At 39.6% G+C, this 26,863-nt stretch overlaps 4 protein-coding genes and 1 non-coding gene across 10 annotated transcripts in view; 3 read left to right on the forward strand and 2 right to left on the reverse strand.

The window, feature by feature from the left end:
- Nucleotides 1-6,830: 6,830 nt before the first annotated feature.
- b4gat1 (beta-1,4-glucuronyltransferase 1) lies at nt 6,831-11,332 on the reverse strand. 2 transcript variants are annotated; one of them, XM_028563881.1, is made up of 3 exons: nt 11,209-11,332; nt 9,807-10,811; nt 6,831-8,894 (listed from the first exon to the last, which is right to left on the reverse strand). In XM_028563881.1, exons 1-3 carry the CDS (start codon nt 11,209-11,211, stop codon nt 8,703-8,705), a joined length of 1,200 nt encoding a protein of 399 aa, XP_028419682.1. In that variant the 5' UTR covers nt 11,212-11,332; the 3' UTR covers nt 6,831-8,702. The 2 variants fall into 2 exon arrangements, with proteins under 2 accessions (XP_028419682.1, XP_028419681.1); XM_028563880.1 differs by having other exon boundaries at nt 9,807-11,332.
- Nucleotides 11,333-11,472: 140 nt separating this feature from the next.
- Nucleotides 11,473-11,554, forward strand: trnas-gcu (transfer RNA serine (anticodon GCU)). Its single transcript has one exon. It is a non-coding gene; the product is annotated as a tRNA-Ser (tRNA).
- A 626-nt stretch (nt 11,555-12,180) lies between these two features.
- pfdn2 (prefoldin subunit 2) lies at nt 12,181-16,853 on the reverse strand. The gene is made up of 4 exons (XM_028563885.1): nt 16,744-16,853; nt 15,464-15,552; nt 13,891-14,014; nt 12,181-13,667 (listed from the first exon to the last, which is right to left on the reverse strand). The coding sequence occupies exons 1-4, from the start codon at nt 16,822-16,824 to the stop codon at nt 13,476-13,478; spliced, it is 486 nt and encodes a 161-aa protein (XP_028419686.1). The 5' UTR covers nt 16,825-16,853; the 3' UTR covers nt 12,181-13,475.
- Nucleotides 16,854-17,915: 1,062 nt separating this feature from the next.
- nit1 (nitrilase 1) lies at nt 17,916-20,923 on the forward strand. Its single transcript, XM_028563882.1, has 6 exons — nt 17,916-18,287; nt 18,654-18,887; nt 19,380-19,483; nt 19,640-19,776; nt 20,291-20,416; nt 20,521-20,923. The coding sequence occupies exons 1-6, from the start codon at nt 18,199-18,201 to the stop codon at nt 20,785-20,787; spliced, it is 957 nt and encodes a 318-aa protein (XP_028419683.1). The 5' UTR covers nt 17,916-18,198; the 3' UTR covers nt 20,788-20,923.
- A 1,547-nt stretch (nt 20,924-22,470) lies between these two features.
- clcn3 (chloride channel 3) overlaps nt 22,471-26,863 on the forward strand; it is a 40,972-nt gene continuing 36,579 nt past the window's right edge. For 4 of the 5 annotated variants that reach the window (XM_028563872.1, XM_028563873.1, XM_028563877.1 and 1 more), the window contains exon 1: nt 22,531-22,745. In XM_028563872.1, coding sequence (XP_028419673.1) covers nt 22,709-22,745 — 37 coding nt within the window. In that variant the 5' untranslated portion in view covers nt 22,531-22,708. Of the gene's footprint in view, nt 22,746-26,863 lie in introns of all 5 variants that reach the window. The other variant, XM_028563870.1, reaches the window with a different exon arrangement.

The raw sequence follows: 26,863 nt of genomic DNA on the forward strand, positions 1-26,863 counted from the left end.
CAAAAGATTGCATTTTTTTATTTTGAAAAACAAATAAACAGTGCCTCTTGTTTCATAAGTCTGGCTGTAAAAACTAATGGAGTTAAAGGTACTCTAAGCGATGTCACGCGTTTTTTTAGGCTACAACATACAGTACAGGCCAAAAGTTTGGACACACCTTTTCATTCAATGCGTTTCCTTTATTTTCATGACTATTTGCATCGTAGATTCTCACTGAAGTCATCAAAAATATGAATGAACACATATGGAATTATGTACTTAACAAAAAAGTGTGAAATAACTGAAAACATGTCTTATATTTTAGATTCCTCAAAGTAGCCACCCTTTGCTCTTTTTGATAACTCTCCAAACCCTTGGTGTTTTCTCAATGAACTTCATGAGGTAGTCACATGAAATGGTTTTCACTTCACAGGTGTGCCTTGTCAGTGTTAATTAGTGGAATTTTTTCCCTTATTAATAAAAAAGCAAAGGGTGGCTACTTTGAAGAATCTAAAATATAAGACATGTTTTCAATTATTTCACACTTTTTTGTTAAGTACATAATTCCACGTGTTCATTCATAGTTTTGATCCCTTCAGTGAGAATCTACAATGTAAATAGTCATGAAAATAAATAGGAAACGCATTGAATGAGAAAGTGTGTCCAAACTTTTGGCCTGTACTGTACATCAAACATCTCCCCACTATTCGCAAGCTGCCGGTCCCCTAAACGCACTGTAAAAGAACGCGGGATCCTACACAAACTGTGTTCCAGTGTGCGCTGAAGCACAGAAGGTAGGGAACGGGATGAGGAGGAGGAGGGAGGAGCGAGCTAGTCTTTGTTTTGTTTGAAAATACTTTGAACGTCAACAAGAAGTAACGTCACCCAACATCGCTTAGAGCACCTTTAAATATGTCTATTGTCGGCGAGTAAATATAAAGAAAAGTAAAAGTGTCATTATTGGTCTAAATTTATTGCAAAACTATGCACTCATTAACAAACAATATAGCGAGCACTAAGCACTTTGTTTTCTCTATGACAGGTTTTCTCTATGATGGCGTGGAGTCCTATCCTAGCCAGTTAAATACATGTACCAATACACCAATTCCTTCCAGAGTGCCATATAAGATGTACTGCTTTATAATTATGTCAATAATCACAAAGAGTCAATGCCATTGGAAAGCATATTCACTAATTCTCCCTGACTGTGGTTCAACAAGTGTTTTTATATGCACCCTCAAACATTCATGAAACAAGTAATGAAAACAAATAGTCACCCTTCACTACTAGCTTATATTGATTTTGTCACGTTGTGTGATCCTTTGATACAAAGGCTGACCGCTCAACTATAATTTAATCTGCCATATAAATCCCACTTAATCTCATGTATTACAACTGCTATATTAAGTATATTAAATAGAGTAAGTGATCAGATTGGTTGATATCAAAGCAGTTTCTTTTTAGTAAAATCATTTAACTGGAATTTTTAGTGCTACTTTTGATAGACAACATATTTCATTTGGTCTTGGTCTTTGGTCATCACATCAGTAGCATGGCATGATGGTAGCAGTGAAAACCTTCAGGTAATCTCAAATGTGATTTAAATTAGAATTAACTCACCCCACTCACCACAACACACCAATGTGTGGTTGTGATAGTGCTTCACTTTGTGGGGGTGTGTGTAATTTTCTGCAGCACGGCATGACGTAGTAAGATGACCTTTAATGGTTACTCACCTGTGTGTGTGTGTGTGTGTGTGTGTGTGTGTGTGTGTGTGTGTGTGTGTGTGTGTGTGTGTGTGTGTGTGTGTGTGTGTGTATATTTTGTGTACACGACTACTGTGTCGTTTCCTGCTGAGTTAATATAACAGCAGGGGTGGAAGGCTAAGAGCTTGGTGAGAAGGATTACCTATATCTGTTAGGCCTCCTTTTCTTTCCCCCGGGCAGTGTCACGTCTCATTACTTTGGTACTCCAGCCCGGATAGTCTGGCTTTAGAGGGATACATTTAAAATGCGGGCAGTCTGGGAGAGTGATGAGTGCCCTTTGCCTTAGAGGCTTTTTTATCAGTAAGTAGACAGGTAAACTTCTCCCAAAGCTGGCATTGATGGTAGTTAAGCCTTCACTTGTTTAAAGGGGTGATAGAATGATTATATAGGGTATTTCACACTGTTCCTGAAGGTCTCCTAATGGGGTATGTAACATTGGTTGGGCTGAAAATGGTCTGGTTGATATTTTATTGGCCCTTATGCATCCCTGTGTTTTGGCCCTATTTGTAACAAGAGCTTGTCTTCCAAATATGGTATGCTCATGAATATTTAGATGAGCTGCACTCTGATTGGTTAAGCGAATTGCCATACACACACATTAGAGACGTGCGCTGATTGGTTGAGCGAATCGCCATACACACACACTAGAGATGCGCGCTGATTGGTTGAGCGAATCCCCAATACACACACATTAGAGACGCGACAGAATCTCATATTCCAGACACTGCAATTACTTTTTTATGTGAGAAATCAACCATATAAAGCTCAAATCGTTTTCTCCTTTTACGAAAATTTATGGCTAATTGCAAATTTGGTAAGACGTGTCGGACTTTAGGAGTTTCACACAGTCTGACGCTGGGCTCCATACCCAGGGCAAGGTCACCCTTTGTGGATTACTGCACCGGGGCTCCTCGGCTGGCTGCCGACATAACTATAATATATTTATGGTGTGAATATCGTCACGCCGCTTATATAACATCTAGCCCAAGGTCATACAAAGCTAACCGTTGTGTCCGATTTGAATTTAAGGTATTTTTATGAACTCAGAGTCTTGTTAGGAGGAGCAGCTAGCTAGCTTGCTATATGTCCCATTCAATACAATGGGAAAATATTGCAGCTAGCTAACTACACTTTCGGCATAACTATAGTATATTTACAGTTTGAATTTCGTCACGGCATATATATTACAGGTTCCCCAAGGTCTTACAAAGCTTAGCTAACACTTGTCCGATTTCGGATTTCAATTGAATGCATTTTTGTGAATGTCAGAGGTCTTGTTAGGAGGAGGCTAGCTAGCTCTCATTGATGGACTCCAGCTCACCGCGGGCTCTATCAATGAGACTCACGGACAAAAGGCGTTTATTTCCCCGATTGTTTGTTTAAATAACTCAACACACATATCCATTATAAGATTAACTGGAACCTGCGGGCTGCGGTATGAGATTGCGGGCATAACAAGCTCGCTGACCGCGCTCTCAGTCACTCACCGGCCGGCCGGTAGCAGGAAGAGGGGAGGGAGAACAGGGAGTTGCAGGCCCTGGAGCTCTGTCAGGGAAGCGGCGTTTGGTAGTTCAGTCACTCAGAAAAGGGTGAGTTTGCGCAGTTATTGAGCACCGGGCCGCCGGCCGAGCTCAATCGAGCTCACAGCAGGCCCGGGGTCTGTGATGGAGGACAGGCAGGGCGGCGATGTAGCAACCCAGGCAGCACCGGCCGCTGAACTCTGACACACAGTCAGACAAAATTTGCAATTAGCCATCCATTTTTGGAAAACGGCCCATATTTGAGCTTTACATAGTTGATTTTTCGCATAAAAAAGTTTCAAAAGTGAATTTTGGAATGGAATAGCAGGGATCTGCGTGACCTAGCTAGATTCAGAAGACTACCTGATCTCAGGTCAGTTGTGTAGCCTATGTAAATGTTGGGGCGTGACTGTTCTCTTAATATACCCATGGGCGTGACAAAGGTACAGGTTTTGAGATGCTTAAGTAAGCAATTAGCTTTGTTGAGATTCGCCCGTTTTCAGCGGCAGTTTCAAAATATGAGATTTTCATAGTAAAGGGGTGTCATGGGATTTTGAGCTTCTATGTATGTCCTGTTTACCCACCGAACTGTTATTCAACTATGACAGGGTAAAATCGGTTTTGCATTCACCCCTTTAAGTGAAACGGATGGTTGCCTCTCAGAGAGAGACGTGCTCAGCGTGTGGTTACAATCTGTTGTAGCCTTTGTCCATGTTCACCTGCATGTAATTACCATCACACACTTCACATGTATAAGGAAGAGAAGAGGGGAGGTAAAGGAAGAAAGCACGGTGTTAGTAGGTGGGGGCATTGTAGAATATTCTAGATTTTCTGCTTCACTCTTATTTATATCATAAATTCAACATCTTTGTTTTTTTGTCTATTTGTTGGACAAAACAAGACATTTGAGGATGTGAAACCAGGCTCTTTTTTTTTTCCAAAGGCATTTTTTTTTTTTTTTCACTGATTGATCAATAGTGAAAATAATCGTTACTTGCAGCTCTTAACTGGGACTTCAACCCACAGTTTTCTAATGCTGAAACTTAGTCGATGACATAATTTAATTTAATTTAATCAATCATTCTTCTCAAATGTGAATATTTGCTGCTTATCTCTGTTTTATGTCATTATAAAGTGTAATATTGTTATATGTTTGGATTTTGGATGGTTGTTTGAACAATATAATCAAATAGGAGATATCTTGAAATCTAGGAAATTGTGAATGCTGTATTTCACTGTTTTCTGACATTCAATAGAGCAATTTATTGATTAATTAAAACCATTAACCTTAACTGATCATGAAAATGTAAGTTTTCATAACCTTGTAAACCCGTCCTAATGTCCTAACACCAGACCTCAGTCAAATAGTAACTAAATTCACATTTGTCTCAAACTGCATGGACAGATGTGTTTTATACCTCAAAGTTTAGGGAGTAGCAGTTAAATGTTGATTTTTATGCCCACCCACTAATATTTATACTTTTGGGTGAGAGACATTTGTCATAGTGCTGCTGAAAGCTATTGTGTGGAAAAAATACACACTTGTGTAATTGTAACCTATTTGTAAGTTAGTATTCTGATATAATATATTCTAAATCCCCTTTGAGACATTTCAGTTAACAATCTTTCCTTGATTAATTGTAAAGATCTCTTCAACCATTTGGCCTAATCATTTGCAAATCCTTCCAGTCAAGTGGCTCATTAGAAGAAATCACTGATGTTAAGCTGAGTGGCATAAACATCCTCTATAGTCCTTTTCTATTCAAACTGCTTTTAAACATGCTACAGTGGACAAACAACCAATTTGTAACCACATTTTTATTTTGCAAATTCCTTTCATCAGTATGGGTCAGTGACTCCTTCATTTGTCACCCATCCACTGACCCAGAAGGGCCTGTATGTCTACAACGCCTGCATGTTGACCCCTTGCTCTTGTTGCCCTCATCCTTTCCTCCCTCCCTCTCGAGGAACCCCCCACTGCCTACTCATCTCACCATCCAGCTGGTTCCCTCCATCGTCCAGAAGCTGTGGAGCTCTCCTGGCCTTAGCTGGCCAGCTAATCTAGATGGCAGGAGGCCTCCCTCCTGCTAGCGTACACAAGAGAGGGCAGCCCTAATTGCTTATGTCGTAAAGCTCTCTGACCCAGATAAGCCTCCATTGCCCCAAAGCTGTCACTATAACCCCACTTTACCTCACCAAACCTGCCTCTCCTGATCCACGCAAGCCACCCCCCCTCCTAACATTTCTGCACCTTCTGCCACATTATTAACTCCCATGACAGGGGGAAATGGGGAGAAGAATACCATGGGTAGACTAAACATGAGTAGTAGTATTATTTTTTGGAATGAAAACCAACCGCTCATTCAAGGAGTTGTATGTTGCAGGAAAACAATTACTTTAAGTAGCATTTTTTTATTTGATTATTTTACATAAACCTTGTAAGAAAAAGTCTTCAGGTAGCTCTAAGGAGAGTAGGTCTTTTTTTTTTTTTTTTATAAATTGACAGAACATGCTTGTAGTTGAAGTAAGAGCACAGGTTTGGAGATGAAGGCGTGATAAATAGACCAGAAAGCAAAAGTGATAGATATTTACAAACAACACACAAGTTGATGAGGTGGATGATGATTAGGGTCCAACTAAAGTTTGTCTAAAGCCAAAGCATGGAGTTGCGTGCAACGACCTCTCGCATGCCTGGCTCAACATTTAACCCGATAATGGAGGCTTAGCCACAAAATGCCACAGTGCCTTTGACAGTTTTCAAGTGCCAAATGTCACACGTGCTCTACTTTACTAACAGATGGCTTCACCGATCAGCATTTGGGCAACTTTGAAGTTACGCAAAAACAGATGGATGTTTTTAATTTTCAACGTAAACTTTTTAAAACTTTTGTTGTACAGAGATGATAAATAGGATATATTGAAACGTTTTTCAGAAATAAATATTAGCAGTTTACTTGGGTGGCGTAGCTGTTTGGACCCCATTACAGGAGTAATTCATATCAAACAGGAACCTTACTGAGAACTCCTTAAAGTCCACTTTAATACAGATCTTAATTACTTAATAGGAGCTTTTAATTGGATGCTATCCCGACTCACCCTGTAATCACCAACCACATGCTACTGGTGCAGGGATGACTTTAAACCCCCCATCTTAAGATATGTTACACCACAGGTTCATGTCAACGGTGTCAAGTGCTTGGTAAATGATACTCCTACTGATATCTTGTTTTTCCTCTGTGAATGACCCACCACAAAGACAAAATTACAAAGTTGTACATCACTTCAGACACAATTTAAGCTAAAATGAGAAAAATCTGATGTATTCCGTTAGTTAGGAACATGTTTCTCGACATTAAGCTCTGTAGTTCCTGGCCTGTCCTGCCTTTAAGCCTCTCCGCCTCCTATTTAAGAAACACTACTGAGATTGTCATTACAAATGCCTCTGGTGAAGTTAATTGATTGGATTTCCAAAGTGCTCAAAGAGCTTCCTGATGACTGGGGATGTTGTTCGGTAGTTGTAACTACTGACTGTATATTGTATAATTAAAAGGACAATAAGTGAGAGTTATGGGTCACATAACAGTCATCCAGTAGGTTTAATAGAAATCCAACAATACCAATCGGGCATTACATTTTAACACAAAAGAAAAAATAAATACAAAAAAGTAAAGCATCACATCATCACACAAGATCATTTGTTGAAATTGATCTCACTTACAAAATACCAAATAAAAATGTTAAATAGTGGTTCTAAAATAAAAATGTTCCATAACAAACCACATTTTCGCATCACAATTCCGTGCTACAGTTTTCCTGCTTGGAGTCAAAAAAAAAAAAAAAAAAAAAAAGGTTCAACCAATTCCAGTTGAAAGAAAACATTTCACAATAAATAGATCATAAACACTACAAGTAAGGAGGGAAAACATGTTTAAATCTCCTTAAAAGCCACAATTACATATCAACACTTAAAACTAACCAAACATTTTTTTGTATATGCATAACTTGCAGTACATATGCTGTTTATATGACAAGAGTGGTAGTCAAGGTTTAATACTGTATGTGCTGAATGTACCAGTAGGTTACAGAATAATACAAGAGTTTTAAGATCAATTGTTTTATAGTGGTGTTGAGATGGACAATTCCACAGAAATCCTTTTGACAACACGTGTTTAGTTTGCATTTTATATTTACATTGTGCAGTATTTTTAACCTTGCTACATTTCTACCTGTAGCTCACTGGCCCCGTCCTGTAGTCTACTTCAGGAGAAAACCCCTAACTCTAGATTATCTAACCGACTGACGGCGTCAGATCAGTCGTGTTATAATACAGTAGTTTTCCACAGTGCTGGCGAAATCATAGTGTTGTACATTGTTCTATGTAAAGTTTCCCAGTGCTTTGTTGTCCTCTTGACTTGTGAGTAATCTCTTTTCAGACAGTTTGCTACAAGAACAAGGACTCACAGAGTAATTAGAATGTCTGAAATGTGCTGACAGTTGTGGCGTGGAGCAAATTCACATCCCCCTGAGCGCCAAACAAGACTGGTGTTGTGTAATCCCTGTGTTCTGCTCTATAGTGTTTTCAAACACTCACTTCAGGTTAAAATATATATATACTGCAACTCTGCACTTAACACTCAAGTGCCTGTTGCCACCTGGTGGTCAGACAACATCGTTGATTCCTAATCATACAGCCAGTCATTTTGTTTCATTTGAAACCATATTTGCGACGTCACAGTTCTATCTTTGGGATAGAAATACCCTTTTTTTCTTCCTTTATATAATAAAAACTATCAACTATACATTTGACATTGCTCTTGACAGCAAAGAGGGATAACTACATGTGATTTCAGTTGGACTTTGAGGAACAAGGCAATTTTTGATCGGCTGTCACAAAAAGTAGAACCTGGGAACTGTTTCAGTACATAAAGTGAAATTAGGTCTTTTGTTTCTTAGAAAATCTTTCGGGGTGAATAGGTAGACTGAATCTTGCGGTCACATTTGTGTCTATTTTTGTGTCTGGACAAGCTCAAAAATATTTTGAAAATGTACCTTGTATGCTACATTACCGTTGATCAAATGGCATCTAGATTTTGGATTTGCATTTGATTCAAAAAGTCGCTCGCCAGTTTTGTCAGTCTTGAATGATCATTTCTTACTTTCAGTCCCAACTAGCAGGAGGCTCTCAGAAATCCCCAAAGAACATTTCCCTGCTGTTCACTTTTAGAGGGACTTGAAATAAACCCAAGAGTTGAATTAGATTAAACTCATACTGTGCTGTCATCACAAAAAATCAAAGGAAAAAAAATAGGACGTTTTAGGCAGAGGAGAGCCTGACTGGAAGCTAAATCTGGTTAAAATGAACAATGTACGTCCATCATTGCCACAGAAGACTGATTAGAGACTGATAGAGGCAGGATGTATTAGTCCTCATCTTGTTTCAGCACCGTCGATTGGAGGATGGGTATTTGGTTTTCAGGCCCTCTTTGAAGCTGCGAAACAGAACCCGGTTGCGTTTATTCTCCTCGTCCTTTCTGGCGTGGAACTCCCCCTGGATCTTGAAGCCCCGGTGTACCACGAAGGCTGAGCTCAGCACCGAGAACTTGTATCCGGCCACATGAAGCTCGCAGGCCTGGAGGGAGACGAAAAAGACAAGATGAGATGACAGACGTGGAAGTGGGAAGTGATGAGACAGATTGTGCAGAGCGCAGAAAGTGAGAAAAAAAGGTGACAGCAAGGACAAAAGGGGAAACAAGGAGGAAGAGATGAAATATGTTTAAGAAATATGGCATGGAACATTGGTAGAGCAAGGTCAGGGAGATGTAATGAATAAGGTAAAGGTATAGTTTGGACAGCATTCATCATGCGATGAGTTAAGATGTGTCAGAAAGACGGGGTAAAGGGAGGTGAGATGGACCAGGGTGTAGAGATGTTGCCATAGAAATAAATCAGCATTCCACGGATTCAGTATTGTTCTTTCATAAAGTTGGGGGGACCTGCGAGAGTTTAAAACTGAGGCAGCAGAGGCCAAGACGTCCTGAGAGTGGGTCAAACTCCAAAAACACTGGATGTTATGATTCCCATAATGCAACTCAAAAGCATCTTTCATTAGACCTTTACTGCTTGGTAAATCTCCATGTCTTTCGAGCTCGACAATGTTCTTCCCAGAATGAAAATGTACTCAAATGAACAGTGGTTGAAAACGATTGAATGAACAAGGCTGGTAAAATTCTACATTTTTCTATTGTCAACTTTCCCTATTGTCAGAAACTATTAGACGTTCCAATGCTTTGATGGTTTTGATCTTTTCATGGGATTTGATGATTGGTTCTGCCTTTTCATTTGTTTGTCTTCCTCAGCTGGTATGTGGACCTGGAGTTGTTTTTTAGTCATCAAACTAGGATTTCAAGTCAAAAATCAACTTTCAGCACACTTAATACATTATTTGTATTGCTGTATGTTTTCTATATGTGAAAAACTTAATAAAGTATTGTTTAAAAAAGAAAAGCAACTTTCACACATAAATGTTGAAATTTGTACAAACCTGGCTGATACGATTGAAGCCATATTGCTTGAAGTTCTCATCATAGAGGGGCACAGTGTGGGGCCCGATGTAGAAGGGCTCCCAGGGGTCCACCCAGGTGAGCGTGTAGGCAACCTCTAGGGTGCCTGTCTCTCTAACGTGGCTGTTGACCCACTGTGAGTAGTTAGTGGGGGCTTGACAGCGAGGGCACAGCTCTTCATAAAAAGGCCGGACCTCACCGACCTGGTAGAGCTGAACCAACTCTGCCTTGTTGGCAGGCATCTTCCGGGCGTGGCGGATCTCAAAGGCAGGCAACACAAATACCTCATCACTAACTGACTCACGCCTCATGATCAGGGCCAAGAACTGCTGGTGCAGGTCAGCGCTCGGCATCATGTCGATGTCAATGACCAGGATGTAGGAGGACTCTGTGCCACCCCGGGCAACGTTACGAAGAAGATTGTTGGGGTAGGAGACATTTCCACTGATGGCATAGTTCTTGTATGTATCTCTGTGGGTCTCCAGTCTGGAGAACACAGAGGCACAGTCCTCAAGCCCTGCAAAATGATCACGGTCCTGCTCAGGGAAACTGGCCATCTCCCCCGAGAGGCAGACCAAGTGGAAGTCCACCAGAGATTGAATCTGAGGGCAGAAGAAGCTGAGAGCATAGACCAGAGCTGTGGCAAACCTGACATCTTGTCCATGTGCGAATATGGCCACAGAGAGAGGGTTTTGCCACCTTCCCAGAAGAGATTCCAGGTGATGCAAGTTGTTGATGGTTGTGTGTGTGGCTAAAGCCAGGACATTGGAGCTGGGGTCGGATCCTGGTTTCTGATTTGTGGTGAAATCACTTTTGATCAAGTTTTTGTACACCCGGTACTGACCACTGTTGTCAAACATCCCACCAGTAGACAGCGAGTACCTCAGACGCTCCTTCCGCGAGTTTTTCTCGGGGTGCCCATTTTTCTTGCCCCCAGAGCCTCCAAAGAGCTCAGAGTATCGGTACCGCTGCTGCTTACCGTGAAACTTGGATAAGAAAGACAGGTATATTAGCTGCAGGAGCGCCACTATCATCAGAGCACTCAGCACCACTTTGAAGACGGAACATTTCTTGGAGAGATGCATTCCAGAGAAACTTAAACTGGCCAAATAGTGTACACAACGCAGGTCCAAACAGCGGAGCAGGCTGCTGGTTCCTTGAGTGCTGGCTATTTCTGTCCAGGCGTCCCAGCTAACATTACCTACATTGCTATCACAATGCTAACAATGCAACCGAGCAGATTTGGCTGGAAATGCAACGAATGCTTGCATATTTTGCTGATTAGTGGCATAACTGCCCCGGTTTTCATACGGCTACCGACAGCACGAATACAACGACGAATATAATGTAGTTTCCGTGATCTCCATCAAAAAACAACGTTACCATTCTGCTCTGCTGTTGCTGCTGCGATAGTGGCGCATGTCCATACGTAACCGTAATGTCGGGAGTAAAGGCGCCACCGAATTTGGTCCGGTAGCACTGCTAGCTGAACTAGTGCTAACGGTCCCTCGAGAATAAAGGGCTATTGTCACTAATTCGTTTACGTGAGAGCGAGTGTGTTGAAGATACGCGATATGATCTTCAACAATAATATTTTCATGAGTTTCTTCTATAAATAGGTACTTGATGTAAACAGGGAGTCCATAAGACGAGGTGGCCGAGTGGTTAAGGCGATGGACTGCTAATCCATTGTGCTCTGCACGCGTGGGTTCGAATCCCATCCTCGTCGATAATCATTTTTGTTTTTTATTGTACAACATATGTCTAGTGTTTTACAATTATGCAAATGATCAAATGTGAATGGACCATCATACTTTTCTCTATATAGATAGATATATCGTATCAGCATAGTTTTTCTAGTCATCAACAAAAATGAAGAGGAGCGTCCCTAAGACTGTAAAATTTTCCAGAAACCAAGAAAAAGGTATTATTGCAAGTCGTTGCTCTCTTACAGCCCTACACATGTGAATGCAAAGCCTAGATTTACACAGGGTATGTTTTGCACTGACAATTAATAGCCTGTTTGGTAGAATTAGTGGCGAAGTGCCTTGCTGAAGGTATACTTACCACACTTGTAAATGGAGGGGGAGTGCTCCCCTATAATTTACAAAAACTAATTTATGCAGTTTCTATCTTTGAATTTAAAAAGAAAATCTGGTATTTCAAAAACCTAGGCCAAAAATAAGTGTCATTTAAAAAACTCCCATTTCCTTAATCCCCCAGAAAACTATGAATGTATGAATAAATTATGCCTAATATAAATAATGTAAGCAAAGGCTGTGTAATAATATCTATTAAAGCTTAATTTTCATCCACCAGTGCAGACAGACAAATCTATGACAAAGACATATGGAAATCAGTCAACCCCAATTTAATTTGACTGCATTATTTGCAATCCGCAGGTCTCATTACATTTTTGCAGTCTTAACATGAAATCTACCACAGACATGCATGGGATACAGCTTGAATAGGTTTAACCTCCTAAAAAAAGTTATTGGTGATGTCAGTAAGGGATTTGTGGCATACAGTAACAAGGATTTAAGACACTATACAAAAAAAAAGCACAGTTGTGACATTCTTTCATTCATGACAATTAACAAAAAAATGTTTGTCTTTACAACTACATGAACAGTGCAGACAGCCCACATCAGGTCCTAGGCTGCGTTTCCTCAATTTAGACTGCGTTAACAAATTAATTTAACCCAGCTCAAACATGCACTACAGATCAGAAAGAAAATGACAACTTTTATTGTGTTTTCAATGACAGGGCTTTATTAAGGTTGTGGTAGCACTGACTTCTTGTCACTCACTGACATCATAAAGTGAGCTTTAATAACCACAGAAGAATAACTGACCTCATATGATGAATATAAGTCAGCAGCCGTTCTGTGCATGGCTTGTGGAGACAATTATGAGTTGTGATAACATGTTTCATAAAAAAAAGGGTGACTAAAGCTGACACATTCATTTTCATCTATAGTGACATGTTTACAGTGTAATATCTTGTTCATGCTCATGACATGTCAAAATGCCTTCCAGGATCTGTTCTGCCTTGGCAAGAGTGACTTATGTAAAATTCAACCTATTTTAGGGCCCTATGAAATCAGCTTTATAATTTCTAAATAGTTAGTCCAAAATCCAAAAGTTTCAAAAGGCAAAAGCGTGTTTACTTAAAAATGCACTGTAATCTAGTTTTTTTTTTTTTTTTTTTTTTTTTTTACTTAAACCAGCACCTTGCCAATTATATTTTAAATTATCTTACGTGTGGAAAAAAAGTTTCTGTAATCTGAGGCAATAAAATATTTACTTGCTCATGTGTAAATGACAAGTGCTTAGAATTGAATGGTTTAATTTATGCCACATAAAAAAAAAAAAAAAAAAAAAAAAAAAAAAAAAAAGTCAGCTTCACTGAAAGGCAGATGTAGGACAAACACCCTTAATGTTTTACACACACTAGCATTCACATATGCAAGCAGAACAGTACGTATAGTGAGTTTGCCTGTTGCAAAGTACTTCAATACCAAGACCAATATGTTCAGCAGAACAAAAAAAAAAAAGTTCCATTTTGAAACCTAGATTGTGTGACTCCAACTCTATTTTCAGTACTGTGGAAATCATAAGGCCCTAAGTTCGCCCTCTATTATTACAAACTACGACACTAAAACACCAGCTCCGCTTTTAGGACCGCCTCCTTCGCTGTCCCTGGAAGATGCTGCCGACTGGCCTTGTGCCTCTCCTTCGCCCTCTCCCACCAACCGGATGTTGTAGCGTTCCCTGTACTCTGTGAGCTCCCGTCCTTTAGTCTGCATCTGTGTGTTGATGGACTCGATTATTTTGGAAATCTGTGGGTGGGGGGGTAGGGGGGAAGAAAGTAAGAAAATTTAGATTTGTGCCCCAAGTTGTCTTCTTATTTGGTATTAACCGACTAAATATATGCAGCTATTAAAAAGGAAAGTGTTTATCTTTCAAGTAGCTACTTTAAATTGAAATTGATATTTAAACAATCCGGTACTAATCTGAAAGGTAATGTACTAGTACATTTGATTTTCTTTTCTCCTCCATCACCTGTTCTTTGTTGGTTTCCAAGGCTGGTAGAACTTCTTTTACCGTCCTCTCCACCAACACTCCTCCTACTAGACGAAAGCATTTCCTCGAAGGATCCACTTCCCTCAGGGTGTCAATTACTAAGCTGGATGGATCAAAAAACAAAACAAAAATGACACCTAAAAGATCCACTCAGCAGGTCAGTTTTCTGGTCTGGTAACTGTAATTGAACTTAAACATGTGCTGTATTTGTGACTAAAGGCCCCGATACCCCAAGCAGACAGCCAAGTATTAGTGGCGACACAGGCCGACTGTGGCGTCGCCTTTGTCTTGTTTAAAAATGTGCAGTTGAACACACCGAAAAGACTAAAGCTTACGTTCTGTGCCTGCGTGAGAAGAAATAACTCTCCACGTCCGCAGGCGGCGGTAATCTATTCGTCATTCAAAAAGGGAAACCGGATACAAACGTTGCTATGATGCCTGAATCAGCAGCGGCAGGAACCCTCTGCTTCACTCGCCACCGGGAAGACAGCTGACACCGGGAGGTGGCTAACCACACTGTCCCTCTCCCGGGCTGTCATTCGTTCTCTCTGCGGGGGAACCATGCTGCTGCTGCTGGCTAACGTTAGCTTGCTACTTCCACCCACCCAACATGCCTGTCTGACAACGCCTTCATGCGACACAGAAAATGAGCCGAACAAAGTTGTCACTCGGACGATAGCAATGTGCTTTCCTACGATGTGACAAGAGCGTGTGAATGAAACGTTATGCGGTTACATTTTACTAATTTAGAGCCTGGCTAGTTAGCGTGGTTCATCTGTAGTACTGTAGCACCAACCACGGTTCAGAGAGAGGTCTAATTACGGTTTTTATATTAAATTTCACAGTAGAACATTAGTTTATTAACATTAGTTCATTTTGTAATGTGTAGGTATATGTCGATCTTTTAAAAGACGATGTTATTGTTGAAATAAATACATCCCACACAAATATTTATGTATCTCGTTGTACATACGTTTGCCATCTTGAGGACATAATGTGCAAAAATCATTGTTATTCCAATAATTTGAACCTATGCGTTTTTTAGAAGGAACATTCAAACGTAATTTTTGTCCAGTTTTGACAGCTGTGTGTATTGGATTGATGAAAAATGAGAAGAGCCTTCTGTATGCGCGCTCACAGTCATTTGGTTGCTTTCCTCACTACCGCTTTTCAAGCTGAACAGCCAATCAGATGGCTTGGCTATTCCTCCTACGCCGATTCAACACATTGATCTCAACATGCCTTTTCAACATGTTGAATCGGCCAAAAACAGGAAGACAAAAGCCTAAGTGTTGCGAAGGTTCGCGACACACCGCAAAAGTCGGTCCAACTTTGGCCGACGGTCTCCTTGGTGTGTCAGGGCCTTAAGGACATATTTTTACGACATGGTTTGGAGTTAACAAAATATCAACGCTAATGCAGACTCAGCAATATCAGAACTATGGTGGCTCGGTCAGCCGGAGATTGTTATAAGAAATGTCTTTCTTGATCTAAAATAAAATGAGTAGACAGTGAATCAAAGGCTGTAGAGGTGGGAACATCTGGTTCCAACCTGTGCTCGTTGATCTCCATCTCCAACTCTGCTGATTTAGAAGCCATACTGCGCTGCTCCTGGCGCATCCTCTGAAATGTCGCCACCACCTGTCACACAAAAATACACAGTCAGCAACACACACACACAATTGTTTTTTTTAAAATACATGAAATTGTTACAAAAACCGAGGTGCTTTCTGCTCTTCACTGTGTATCTTTACAAATCAAGTACTTCGGATTTATGGCTGTTGATTTTAAATCAAGTAAACTGTGATAGACATTTGTCATCATTTTACATATGTAGAGACTAACCGATTTAATCAGTAAATCTAAAAAGTGATTTCTGAAAATGTATGGACTGATTTTTTATTATTGTACTGTTAGATTTAGATGAGAACTAAGACTAAACTATTATATTATTCCAGCAAAAAAACGAAATATTCACCAGTTTAAAATGTTAGGATTTACTACTTGTCACTGTAAATCGTTATGTTTGAGTGACTGACTGTTGCTGAGACAAAACAAGCAGTCTGAAAAATGCCAAAGATCCCCTGGTTTTAGGCTCTCGGAGTGAATACTGACTGGTTTTCTTAAAGTATTCGATGATAATATCTCGGTGTTGATGACTTTTGGTTCGGAAAAATCAAGGAATTTGATTGTCAATTTAGGCTGTAGGAAATTGTGATGAGTTTTCTGACATTTAACAGACTAAAAATTTATTCATTTTTGTATTAAATTTTTAATTTAACAGACCCATACACACCAATATTAATGTATTAATTAAATAATCGGCAGACATTAAACATGTAAATTAATATTTGCCCTACTTTCAGTATATTTAGCTGATCACATTAATAGTTTACAAAAGCAGCATTTTGAATGTGGGACTTTAGTAACAGTATTACATAGTGGTACTTCTTTTACTTAAGAAGAATACTTCGTGTACCTTGATAGTAGTAACGTTAGTAGTAAAACAGGGTTGGGTGGTCTTTGTTGATAAAAATAGCTTCTGACACTTATACTGGGCGAGACCTATTCACCAAAGCCCACCATTCCATAGAGGCGTGTGCTAATTTAAATTCACCTAAGTCCTATTTATGTAATGTTTGTTGAAGCACAAACCAGCGACAAACTCGTTATCAAAAATGGTGAGAAAGCAGAATGATGGCGATGGGGGAGCTAACGTTAGCCTTGGCTAGCTGAGAGTCAGGTTAGCGGCTTTAGCTTCACCGGACACGACTGAGCAACAACGACGACGAGTGTTCCGACTAACGCAGCCTGAGGTGAAGGTGAGGGTACCTGTTCGGCTGACGGGCCCGACTGTTTTCCACCGGCGCTGTTGCTGGATTTGCCAGCCGTGCTGCTACTGTTGGCTGCCATCTTGAAAGGGTGCGCTTGGAAGGACCCCAGGCAGAATGCTTATAGTAAATTCATGTGAGTGCCTGTGTGAAAATCCACCAATCTACTATCACTTTTTTTATTTATTTTTTATTTATACATATAGAACATTACAGACAATTACAGTACAAAATACAAAGAACAAATGACATACAACAGTACATCAGGTAGTGTACAGGGGTACAGCCACAGTCACAAGGCCTAAGTGGACAAGCTGGTAGGCAGAGAAATAAGTAGATAAATATGTATAATAATAAAACCTTATTAATAACTCTTTGAGGTCACATACAACTCGTATAGATCCAGAGTTCTTACGGCCTTAGTGTTTAACTGAATTTATGTAATTTCTAAACTCAGTCATAAAACCAGAAAAGAATGGTTTAGAACCATTGAATTTGTTTCTATGGATGTGGTATTTAGCATTTAGAAATACAAGATTTACAATAAAGTATTAACCTTTAAGTTCAGGTTCAAAGTCAAACATACCAAAGAAAACATCCCTAAAGCAAAATGAAAAATCTGGGATTAATACTGAGTGAATGAATTTTAGGAACTCTGACCAGAATTTAACAACATGGGGACAGTTCCAAAAAAGATGTGACACATTTTCATCAGTGCTATTACAGAATGATCAGTTAGACTCAATATCCTGTTTGTATCTTTTAAGGAAGGATTTTGCTGGGTAAAACCTATGTATTAGTTTAAAAGGTAAAGACCACACTTTCTTCCAGGGAATATTCTCTACAATACCATTCCAGACCAATCTACTATCACTTTAGTGTTGCAGGGATTGGTCAGGGGATAGGACCTGTACATGTAAGCATGGATGCCTGGCCAATAGTAGTGTGTGAATGCTAATGAAGGGCGGGTCTTGGCATGTTAGTGGAGTAAAAAGCACAATATTTGTATATATAATGTACTTAGTTACTTCCACCACTGCCTTGCACCTAGAAACTACATTATCGAAACACCTTTCAATATGCAATACAATATTCAGCAGCACCGCATATCAGCCTCCAAAATGGCCACGGACTGACAGGAATTACCTCATCTCTAGTGTCCAGGGAAATAGAATACATAACAACACAAGTGCGGGATTAATGTATCAATAAAAATAGGAAATTTTCACTCAACACTGCTTTTATACACGCCGTCAGACAAAAGCAAACACTCTCCAACAGATGGCGGTGTTGTGCCTTAATGCTGGTTTCTATCCTCTGACAAACAACAGAGAAGAAGAAAGTAGCTCGCTGATCCTTCGTTTGCTGTACAGTAACGTAATCACAAACTTGTGTTAATATTAACAGTCTATGGTTAAACAGGGAAGGTGAAACGCTGTCTGAGTCACTTGGACTAATGTTCACGGTCAGGTGCATTTTGGGAACATCTGCGAAGTATTTGGCATCTCTCCGAGCTTTGAGAAAACAGATCAAGCTACAAAACAGGTATGTGTATTATTCTGAATAAAGGATATTTTGTTTTGATATCTAACAGCTGATCCTCTAAGCAAAGAACTCATGAGAAAGACTACATTTGTATTGTGACCATAAAGTTCATATCTGCAAAACATAAATGACTAAGATGGAAGTCAGCATGAATAGAGTGCGTCTGGTTTTTATTTCAGATATTGCATTTAAATGTCCCCATATCCTAGTAAGATCATCATGGGTGCAAAGCTGTATAATATTCTACAATGAATATACAACAGAATAACTAGTGCAGTTAATGATCAACCATGGTTTTCCTGACATCTTTGCCAGTCATACAGCTTCTGTGCACTGGACATAGTCAACAACCTCTTCTCCATGCAGGATGTCGACCTTACCTCACTCAGTGGTTGCAGTGTGTCAGGTAACAGCCACCCCGGACAAAGAGGCCAACTTCTCTGCCTGTAAACAGCTGGTGAGGGAAGCCAAGGAGCGAGGGGCCAGCATGGTCTTCCTGCCCGAGGGCTTCGACTACATCGGATCCAGTCGAGAGGAGACGCTGTCGCTGTCTGAGAGCTTGACAGGAGACACAATCTCACAATACACTCAGCTGGCCAGGTAGACAAACTAGTTCTTTTTTCTTCATTTCTATTCCTAGGAAACGGGTCTGCTTTCCACATTGAAAGAAAAGTCTGTTCAGTCCCACACTTTTGGAAGATATTTTTCAGTAGGCTGCTAGCTAAGAGCAGGATGATGATGACAAATGTTGGCTCCATGCAAGCAAAAACATGTTTGTACATGAGATAAAAATTATACAGAGTCAACAGAGTTTTGCTTCCCGCTTCTTCACCTTTTCTTGCGACAAAATGTACTGTTGGCTTAATGAACAAATAAAAGAAAGATAGCTTGTGTGCCATAGTACTTGGAGCTTAGGAACCAGCCTAGGTTCAGTACATTTATTGTAACATAGTGTAAATATGTATTCGGTAGCCAAGCGAGATTGGTTGGTAAAACTCTGAATCCATCAGCAGGCAGCTACTTCTGTATTGTCTCATGTAAGAAAGATGTGAATAATTGGTAACGGGTATTTATTTTAACTTCTCCTTCCAGAAAGTTGGAAGTCTGGCTGTCTCTTGGAGGATTTCATGAACGAGGACATGATTGGGAGTCTGACAAACGGATCTACAACAGTCACATCATAATTAATGATAAAGGTACTGCTTATTGAACAAGCTCTCTTTACATTCTCTCACTCTCAGAAACTTAGGGCTTACAAGGGCTTATTACGTACTTTTTAAGATCCACAGTCCATGTTTTCCACTTGATGATTCCTTTTGATACACATGCTAACATTGCCATTGCACCCACAGGGGACATCATTTCAGTCTACAGGAAGTCCCATTTGTTTGATGTGGAACTGCCAGAAAAACACGTGTCCCTTAAAGAAAGTGCCTTCACCATTCCTGGACCCTCCCTTGTGTCTCCAGTCCAAACTCCCATCGGCAAGGTGTCTTTTTATGACACAATAATTATCACCAAGTTGGCCTGTAAATGCACATGCATTTTTCACATTAGGTGATTGGTTTGAGAAACCTACTGTCACAGAAAACTGTTGATGATAGATATGTCCAAAATAGACCAGCAAACAGTTGAGGTATTCCCAAACACTTTAAGTGTTCTTGACTGGACCATTTAAAGGAAGGCATACTGTATTTATTTTACTGTCACTTTACTGGAAAGAAACACACATTTTAAAATCAGAAATTGTAAGTTTTGGCTGTAAGTCGTCTAACCATCCTAGGCTTGAACTGCTTGTTTTGATTGTGTAAGATACAAATAGAGGTTTTTAAACAAAAAGACAAATCTTTCTTTCTCAAATAATTGTTTATATCATGGAATTTCATGGAAAAAATGTCCAGGCTTGTTTTAGATCCACTTTGGGCTTCCCAACTGTAGTTTAACATTAAGATCTGTTCATGTTCTGTGTCTTTGTTTTGACAATTTTTATTTTGCTGCCACAGGTTGGCCTGGGCATCTGCTATGATCTTAGATTCCCTGAGTTATCACTGGCTCTTCAAAGGCATGGGGCCGAGATTCTGACATACCCATCAGCCTTCACTAAAGCAACAGGAGCTGCTCACTGGGAGGTGGGATGAGTCATTATTTTTTTGGGATTACTCTTGCTTACAACGAAAGGATAACTATAATGTATAAACCCAAGCAAACACAAACTTCATGTATTTATTCCCAGGTTTTACTCCGTGCACGGGCAATCGAGACCCAGTGTTTTGTCCTGGCGGCAGCGCAGGTCGGCCAGCACCACGAGAAGCGATCATCGTATGGCCACGCCCTAGCGGTGGACCCGTGGGGTGAGGTGTTGGCTGACTGCGGAGGGGAGAAGCCAGGCGTGGTGCTGGTGGAAATCGACCTGGAGAAGGTCAGCAGCACCAGGAAGAACATGCCAGTCCAACAGCACCGCAGATACACTGGTTTCTATCACAGTCTGGAGAAGACTTAACTACAAGAGAAGGGAAAAATTCAAACTCAGTTTAGGTTTCTGTCACGATGCATCATGAGCACCTTAAACTGCTCATATTATGCTTTTTGGCTTTTTCCCTTTCCTTTATTGCGTTATATATCTTTTTTGTGCATGTAATAGGTTTACAAAGTGAAAAAGCCCAAAGTCCACCACAAAGGGACTTACCATCTCCAACAGAAAACACTGTTCACAAACTGCTCCAAACAGCTCTATTGTAGTCCAGCCTTTACTTCCGAGACAAACGTGCGTCACTTTGTAACACACGTTATAATGCTTGCCTAGCTGCTAGCGTGGCACTCCCTCATACTCTCCTTCTGACTGGCTAGTAGTCCTTACCTAGGTACTGAGCATGTGCGACTCCCAACAAAGATGGAACAGAAGTGTAATGCCTCACTCTGTAACTAAAACAGAGAACACACAGGGTGAAAAGAGGAGCTGCAGCAATGTGCAGTACAACAAAAATATGGTGTTTCTTGAAAATTAAACCATGTAAACCTATTCTGGTACAACCTCTAAATACAATTATGAACCTGAAAATGAGCATAATATGAGCACTTTAAGTGAAAATCAGCTCATACCAAATGAGTCTGTTAATGACTCATACTGGTCAATAGGTGGTACTGTTGGCTATTAACAATATAAGAAAGTACTGATATGTATATATGATATGTGTTGATCTGTGGTACTGAATGGTTATGTACAAATTCACCTGCAACTTTTCTGTGATTAAAATGAAATACTTTTACTGCTGAAGGATTATAAACTCAAACAACTGGTTTGTTTGTCTTCTGTTTCCATTATGAATAAATAGATTACTTTCTTTGTTTAGCTTGATGGTATCACATCAGTGTCTGAGGTGCAGAAAGGTGATAATGAATGAAATGGTAAAGAAATGTTTAATGTCTCCATCAGGGCCCAGAAACAAGTCATTTCTGTGTATAGCCTAAAATCACAAATACCTCTTATACATAAACCCTCGATTTTTAAATCAAAATATATACTCATGTTGATGTTCACCATATTTATGGATTAATATCATCTTCATACATGTAAATGGGAAAACCTTTAACAAGTAAATGCCTTAAAACTGACCTTTTTTCTCATCAATTCATCTTGATTACCATAAATATGTCACAATTTTTCCAGAGCCCAAGGTGAGATCCTCAAATTTCTTGAGCATAAAAGTTTAGTCCTAACCTTTATAAACAGTAGTTGCTAAACATGCATTAACTAGCTTCCCCCCAGAGAATTAATGCATGAATATATAGGCCTACACCACAATATTTCAGCTGGTTAGGGTGGACCTTTTTTTAAACTGGGCAGTTTGTGAATTTCACCAAGGGATCAATAAAGTATTATCTTTATTCATAATAATACATCATCATTTATTTGTTAATTCTATTTTGTATAATTAATCTGATTCTGCAAAGTAACTAAATGTATCAAATAAATGTAAAAAGTACAATATTTCCCTCTGAGATGTAGTGGAGTAGAAGTACAAAGTAGAATAAAATAGAAAGTACCTTAAAAAAGTACAGTGCAGTACCCCTCTGCTTGTAATGGGAGTACTTTTACAGTGCACTTCCTCCACTACTGCACACTACACATGACCATATAGCACTGGTAGTGACTCCATTAGGTTTGATCCCAGCCGTTTGATTTGCACTGACTGGATGAATTATTGATCAGATGTTCTCCTTCTTGCCTGTTTTACCATCACAGAGACTGCGGGTGGGAGCCGCCGCCGCTGCTGCTGCTGTTAGGATGGGAAACAGGAAGTGAACGTCACTGACACAGGAATGGGACTGAAAAAGGAAAACACCATCATGATGAGGAGAATGTCAAATCCACTCGTGTAGGAAACAAAAATCCTCGTTTCATCTCCAGGAAAAAAGGATGAATGTTCGTGTCCGAGCTGAAATTGAGGCATCAGGAAGGTAACGTATAGTTGCTTTTTTTCTTTATTAGCGGTATCTTAATGTGTGTGTTTGAGAAAGGAGATGTGTCTGTGTGTTTCACCATCCGAGGCCATCTATCCATCCTCCTATCGCTGTCAAATTCTGTGAACTCACAAGTTGATTATTCATCCTTCTTGCTGCCCGAACACTGGTGCTAGCTTGCTTCCCAGCTAGCTTGGTATGTCGGTGTCGATGCCGTGCATTTTGTGTGAATTCACTGTAAATTCACCGTTAGCTTGTGAATATACTTGTGGACAAATTGGTACTTTGGTGGTCTCAGGCCTTTGGCTACTGAGGCTGTACAATCCAACGGCTGCATGCAAACAGTTTCCTCATGATGTGCTTTTTTTCTGGATATTTTCACCATGAAATGCAGATGTAACGTTAACACATGCACGGCTAACTGCTGAGCGTGTGCTGATAAGGACTGCTTTTTTTTTTTTTTTTTTTTTTTTTTTTTGCCATGCTGACATATGGTTGTCTTTCATCATTAGCATTGGAAATCTTCCTCTTAAAACTTTTTCCTCATTTCCTAAGCACACCCTAAAGCTGAATGTATAGAGCAGGGTGTAATGTTAATTTACCATCAAAGCAACTACCGAGCTAGGCTGTAGAGTGTAAAAAGTTAGGCTGGATATTATAAATATACACGTTACTGTATTATTTTTTAGTTTAAAATAACACTACACAGTTATAAAGATTTGAAAATGACCCAAAATGGCTTTCCATCATGTAGGCCATTGGCATTTACTATAAGGCTGATTTGATTAGTCAATTGATAAATTAGTTGATCAACAAATTTTTAAAGCAAAAATACCAAAATGTCATGGTTACAGTTTCTTAAAAGTGAATATTTTCTGGTTTTCTTATTCTTCTTTGACAGTAAACAGAATATTTTTGGGTTCTGGACCCTTTTTTTGGGATAAATTAAGCAATTTAAATATAATACAATTTGTAAATGGCCGTTTTTCACCTTTTTTTAAACATTTTTATAGGACTTTTAATTGAGAAAATGAATTTAATTTCAGCATTCATAGCCTAAGCTAATTAGCAATGCCCATCTTTAGACTGCAAAATACAGATGAATCAATAATGATAACAATTGTTTGCTTAAGCCCTGATCTTTTTCTCATTATCATTAATATATAAATATAACTACATTTAATTGTTAAGTTGCTTTGGCTGATGTATGATAATAACTTCCAGCTCTAAACCTATATGATGATTGGTGTGGACAGTAGTGCTGCAGCTAATGACTATTTTCCGATTACAGATTAATCACTTGATTACAAATTCAATTAATCATAAAGTTGTTTGGTCTATAAATTTTGGGGGAAAAGAGTGAAAAATGCCCATTGCATGTTCCCACAGCCAAGGTTACATCATCAAATTGCTTGTTTTGTCAACAGTCCAAATCTCAAAGCTATCCATTTCACGATGATAGAAACCATGAAAAAAGCAAATGGTCACAATTCAGAAGCAGGAACCCGGCAAGTGTTTATAATTTTTGCATGTTGAATGATGAAGTTATCAAAATTGTAAATAATTTGTCGATTGACAAACCATTTTAGCACCAGCAGACATATATTGAGGCGAGGGGACTATGTGTAGGGTGAGCTGGGATGCTGTATTTTAGGCCTGTGTATGCTTTTTTTTTCTGTGTAAATTTAAACTACTGCAAGTGTCTCTACATGACACTCAAATTTCATAAAATATTAAAGATGATTTTTTTTTACTCTGAACTTCATATTTATGGGAAAAATGCAAATTGAATTGAAAATACAGAAGCCTTGTTGTCAGTGCGAGTAGTTGTAACCCAGATCATGATGTAAATTCACTTTTACATTCATTTTAATCATTTCACACAGCCCCATTTACTAACAAAGACCTTACATGTTGACAAGATGTCCTTGACACTGAAAGTTAATGTTAATGTTAAACATTAACCCAACACCTTTTCATTCCATCACTGTTTTCAGGTATTTAATTATATATTTATGATTAGCCGTCTGTCCTCTCACAGCATAACCAAGACTCTTTCCAACCTATGGTTACAGACCGGTCAAACCAAAGGCACTGCCCGCTCCTTATTTGATTTGCCATGGCTGTTGGTTTAATCAGCGCGCCTGATTGTGTTACGTCTGTCTGGAGTGTTTTGCAGTCATTTAGTTAAGCATGACCTCAGAGTTTCATTCACAGTCAGACAGTCAAGACATCTAATTTAAGTTGTTATCTCCCTCCTGTCTGTAAGATCCCCTGCTGTTTTCTTACTATGGCGTTCATAGGAAGTAGAAGGCCGGATTACACACGTCCGCAAAAGAATCTTGCTAAATCACTTGTCATGACTTTCACTTCAAAACATCAGCCTAGACTTTACATCTCCATAACAAGATTTCTGTTTTTAAGTGAGGCCTTCTCTTATTAAACGATTAGTAGCACACAATTACATCATATAATTAGATACCTTAATGAACTTGTCGTGACAAATCTTGTGATTTGATGATGAGCATTCATTTTGTAAAAGTAGGAACTTCCCCTGTCTTCAGTCAGGCCTGTTGTTTGTTTTTTTTTACAGCAGGATCTCTCCTTGAGACAGTAACATGATGTGTAGGTTTACATGATGTAAACCAAATGGTTTAATGAAAAGATAAATAGATTAAGTAATAAAATATGTGTGTGTGTATATGTGTGTACATATATATATATATATATATATATATATATATATATATATATATATATAATTTATTATAAGTTAAATCCATTTAAAACTGGAACCACTTATAGTATCTGACATTAACTGAGTATTATTTTCTCAAACTGACATCATCACATGACTGCACAACTCCAGCAGTTAGTCAGTGCTGCATGTTGTTGACGTGCTGTTAATTGTGAGGAGTGAAAGCTCCCTGTTGTGTTGGAGCTGCTGTACGCTGGATGTTTTGCTACAAAGCGATCCATATATTGATCGCCCGCTGCCTTTTGAGGAACACGTGTCAACTTTATTGGCCCTGTCCATGGAGGAGGTGGGAGCTTGTCGGTTAGAGGGAGGGCAAAACGCTGAGTCACATCCCAACAGTCGCCTGGGCAACCCCTCCATAGTGACCAGCCGGAGGAAGATAACGGCCCTCGCTGCTCAACTAGTTGTGTAACATCAGCAGACCCTGCAACGTTTTGTTCCCTCGCTGTTGATTATGCTGCTGTTATCGACTGACACACACACACACACTCCTCCCTCTAGCCTATCCACATCCTCAAACACCAAAATGAAATCTGACTCGTAGGATAGTAGCTCCTCAATTATCAACACGCCCTAGTCTCCCTGGCATAATTACGGTTTTGATTACTGTTGCAAAAAATGAATGGAAACATGAACAAGTATACTGCAGACTGTCATAATTATAGCTATCAAATGTCACCAGCGGAGAGAAATGGGACAAAAGATGAGTCTAATTGAACCAGACCATCGTAAGCAGCACAGTTTATTTAATATTAAAACTGTCTGTCTGAAAAGATAATTGCACACTTTTAACATGCATTTTGTACTCTCACTCTAATTTGCCCTGGTTAGCAATGCTTCATTAATCGGCACCCCTGTGTGTTCAAACTAAGCCACAAAAGCTTAGTTTAAGTCCAAACAAAATAGTAGAAGTACTGAAGTACTATAGTAGTTTAGATTTCAGACCGGCACAAGATATTCTTCTCAAATCACGGCTGTTCTGCAGTGTAACTAGAGGCCGACATCACATGAGCTCACCTAGAGGATCTCTGCCTTGAGATTGACTCTGCAAACAAGCGTAATTGAATTTCCTGGCCACGTTGATTTGATATAGTGCAAAGGGAAGTCCTGTCTCATGGTGAATCGGTGCGATTGTTGCCGCAGGGAAAGTTTCTCTTCCCTGTGTGCCTCACATTATAGAGTTTGTGCCAGAGTGGATTAGTGGTCTTCAGTTTCACTGTTGGCGTTTGCGGCAGACTTTTGTTCATCATAGCATGTGCCGTGATGTAGTAATTTATTATCATAACAAAGTGTCTGGTTTTTTTTTTTGTTAGAGGAGAGGGACTTTCACTGCAACACCCCACATCTAAAAGGAAAG

The sequence above is a fragment of the Perca flavescens genome, chromosome 19 (genome assembly GCF_004354835.1).
Source record: "Perca flavescens isolate YP-PL-M2 chromosome 19, PFLA_1.0, whole genome shotgun sequence".
NCBI lineage: Eukaryota > Metazoa > Chordata > Actinopteri > Perciformes > Percidae > Perca > Perca flavescens.

Excerpts from the sequence above, each read along its gene's own strand:
- b4gat1 (XM_028563880.1), bottom strand. The coding sequence starts at position 10,910 with ATGCATCTCTCCAAGAAATGTTCCGTCTTCAAAGTGGTGCTGAGTGCT. Across the intron at positions 8,895-9,806 it reads GCTTCAATCGTATCAGCCAG|GCCTGCGAGCTTCATGTGGC; the intron begins GTTTGTACAAAT and ends GTCTCCCTCCAG.
- pfdn2 (XM_028563885.1), bottom strand. The coding sequence starts at position 16,824 with ATGGCAGCCAACAGTAGCAGCACGGCTGGCAAATCCAGCAACAGCGCC. Across the intron at positions 14,015-15,463 it reads ATGGAGATCAACGAGCACAG|CTTAGTAATTGACACCCTGA; the intron begins GTTGGAACCAGA and ends TGATCCATCCAG. Across the intron at positions 13,668-13,890 it reads TGGAAACCAACAAAGAACAG|ATTTCCAAAATAATCGAGTC; the intron begins GTGATGGAGGAG and ends CCCCACCCACAG.
- nit1 (XM_028563882.1), top strand. The coding sequence starts at position 18,199 with ATGTTCACGGTCAGGTGCATTTTGGGAACATCTGCGAAGTATTTGGCA. Across the intron at positions 18,888-19,379 it reads CAATACACTCAGCTGGCCAG|AAAGTTGGAAGTCTGGCTGT; the intron begins GTAGACAAACTA and ends TTCTCCTTCCAG. Across the intron at positions 19,777-20,290 it reads TCCAAACTCCCATCGGCAAG|GTTGGCCTGGGCATCTGCTA; the intron begins GTGTCTTTTTAT and ends TTGCTGCCACAG.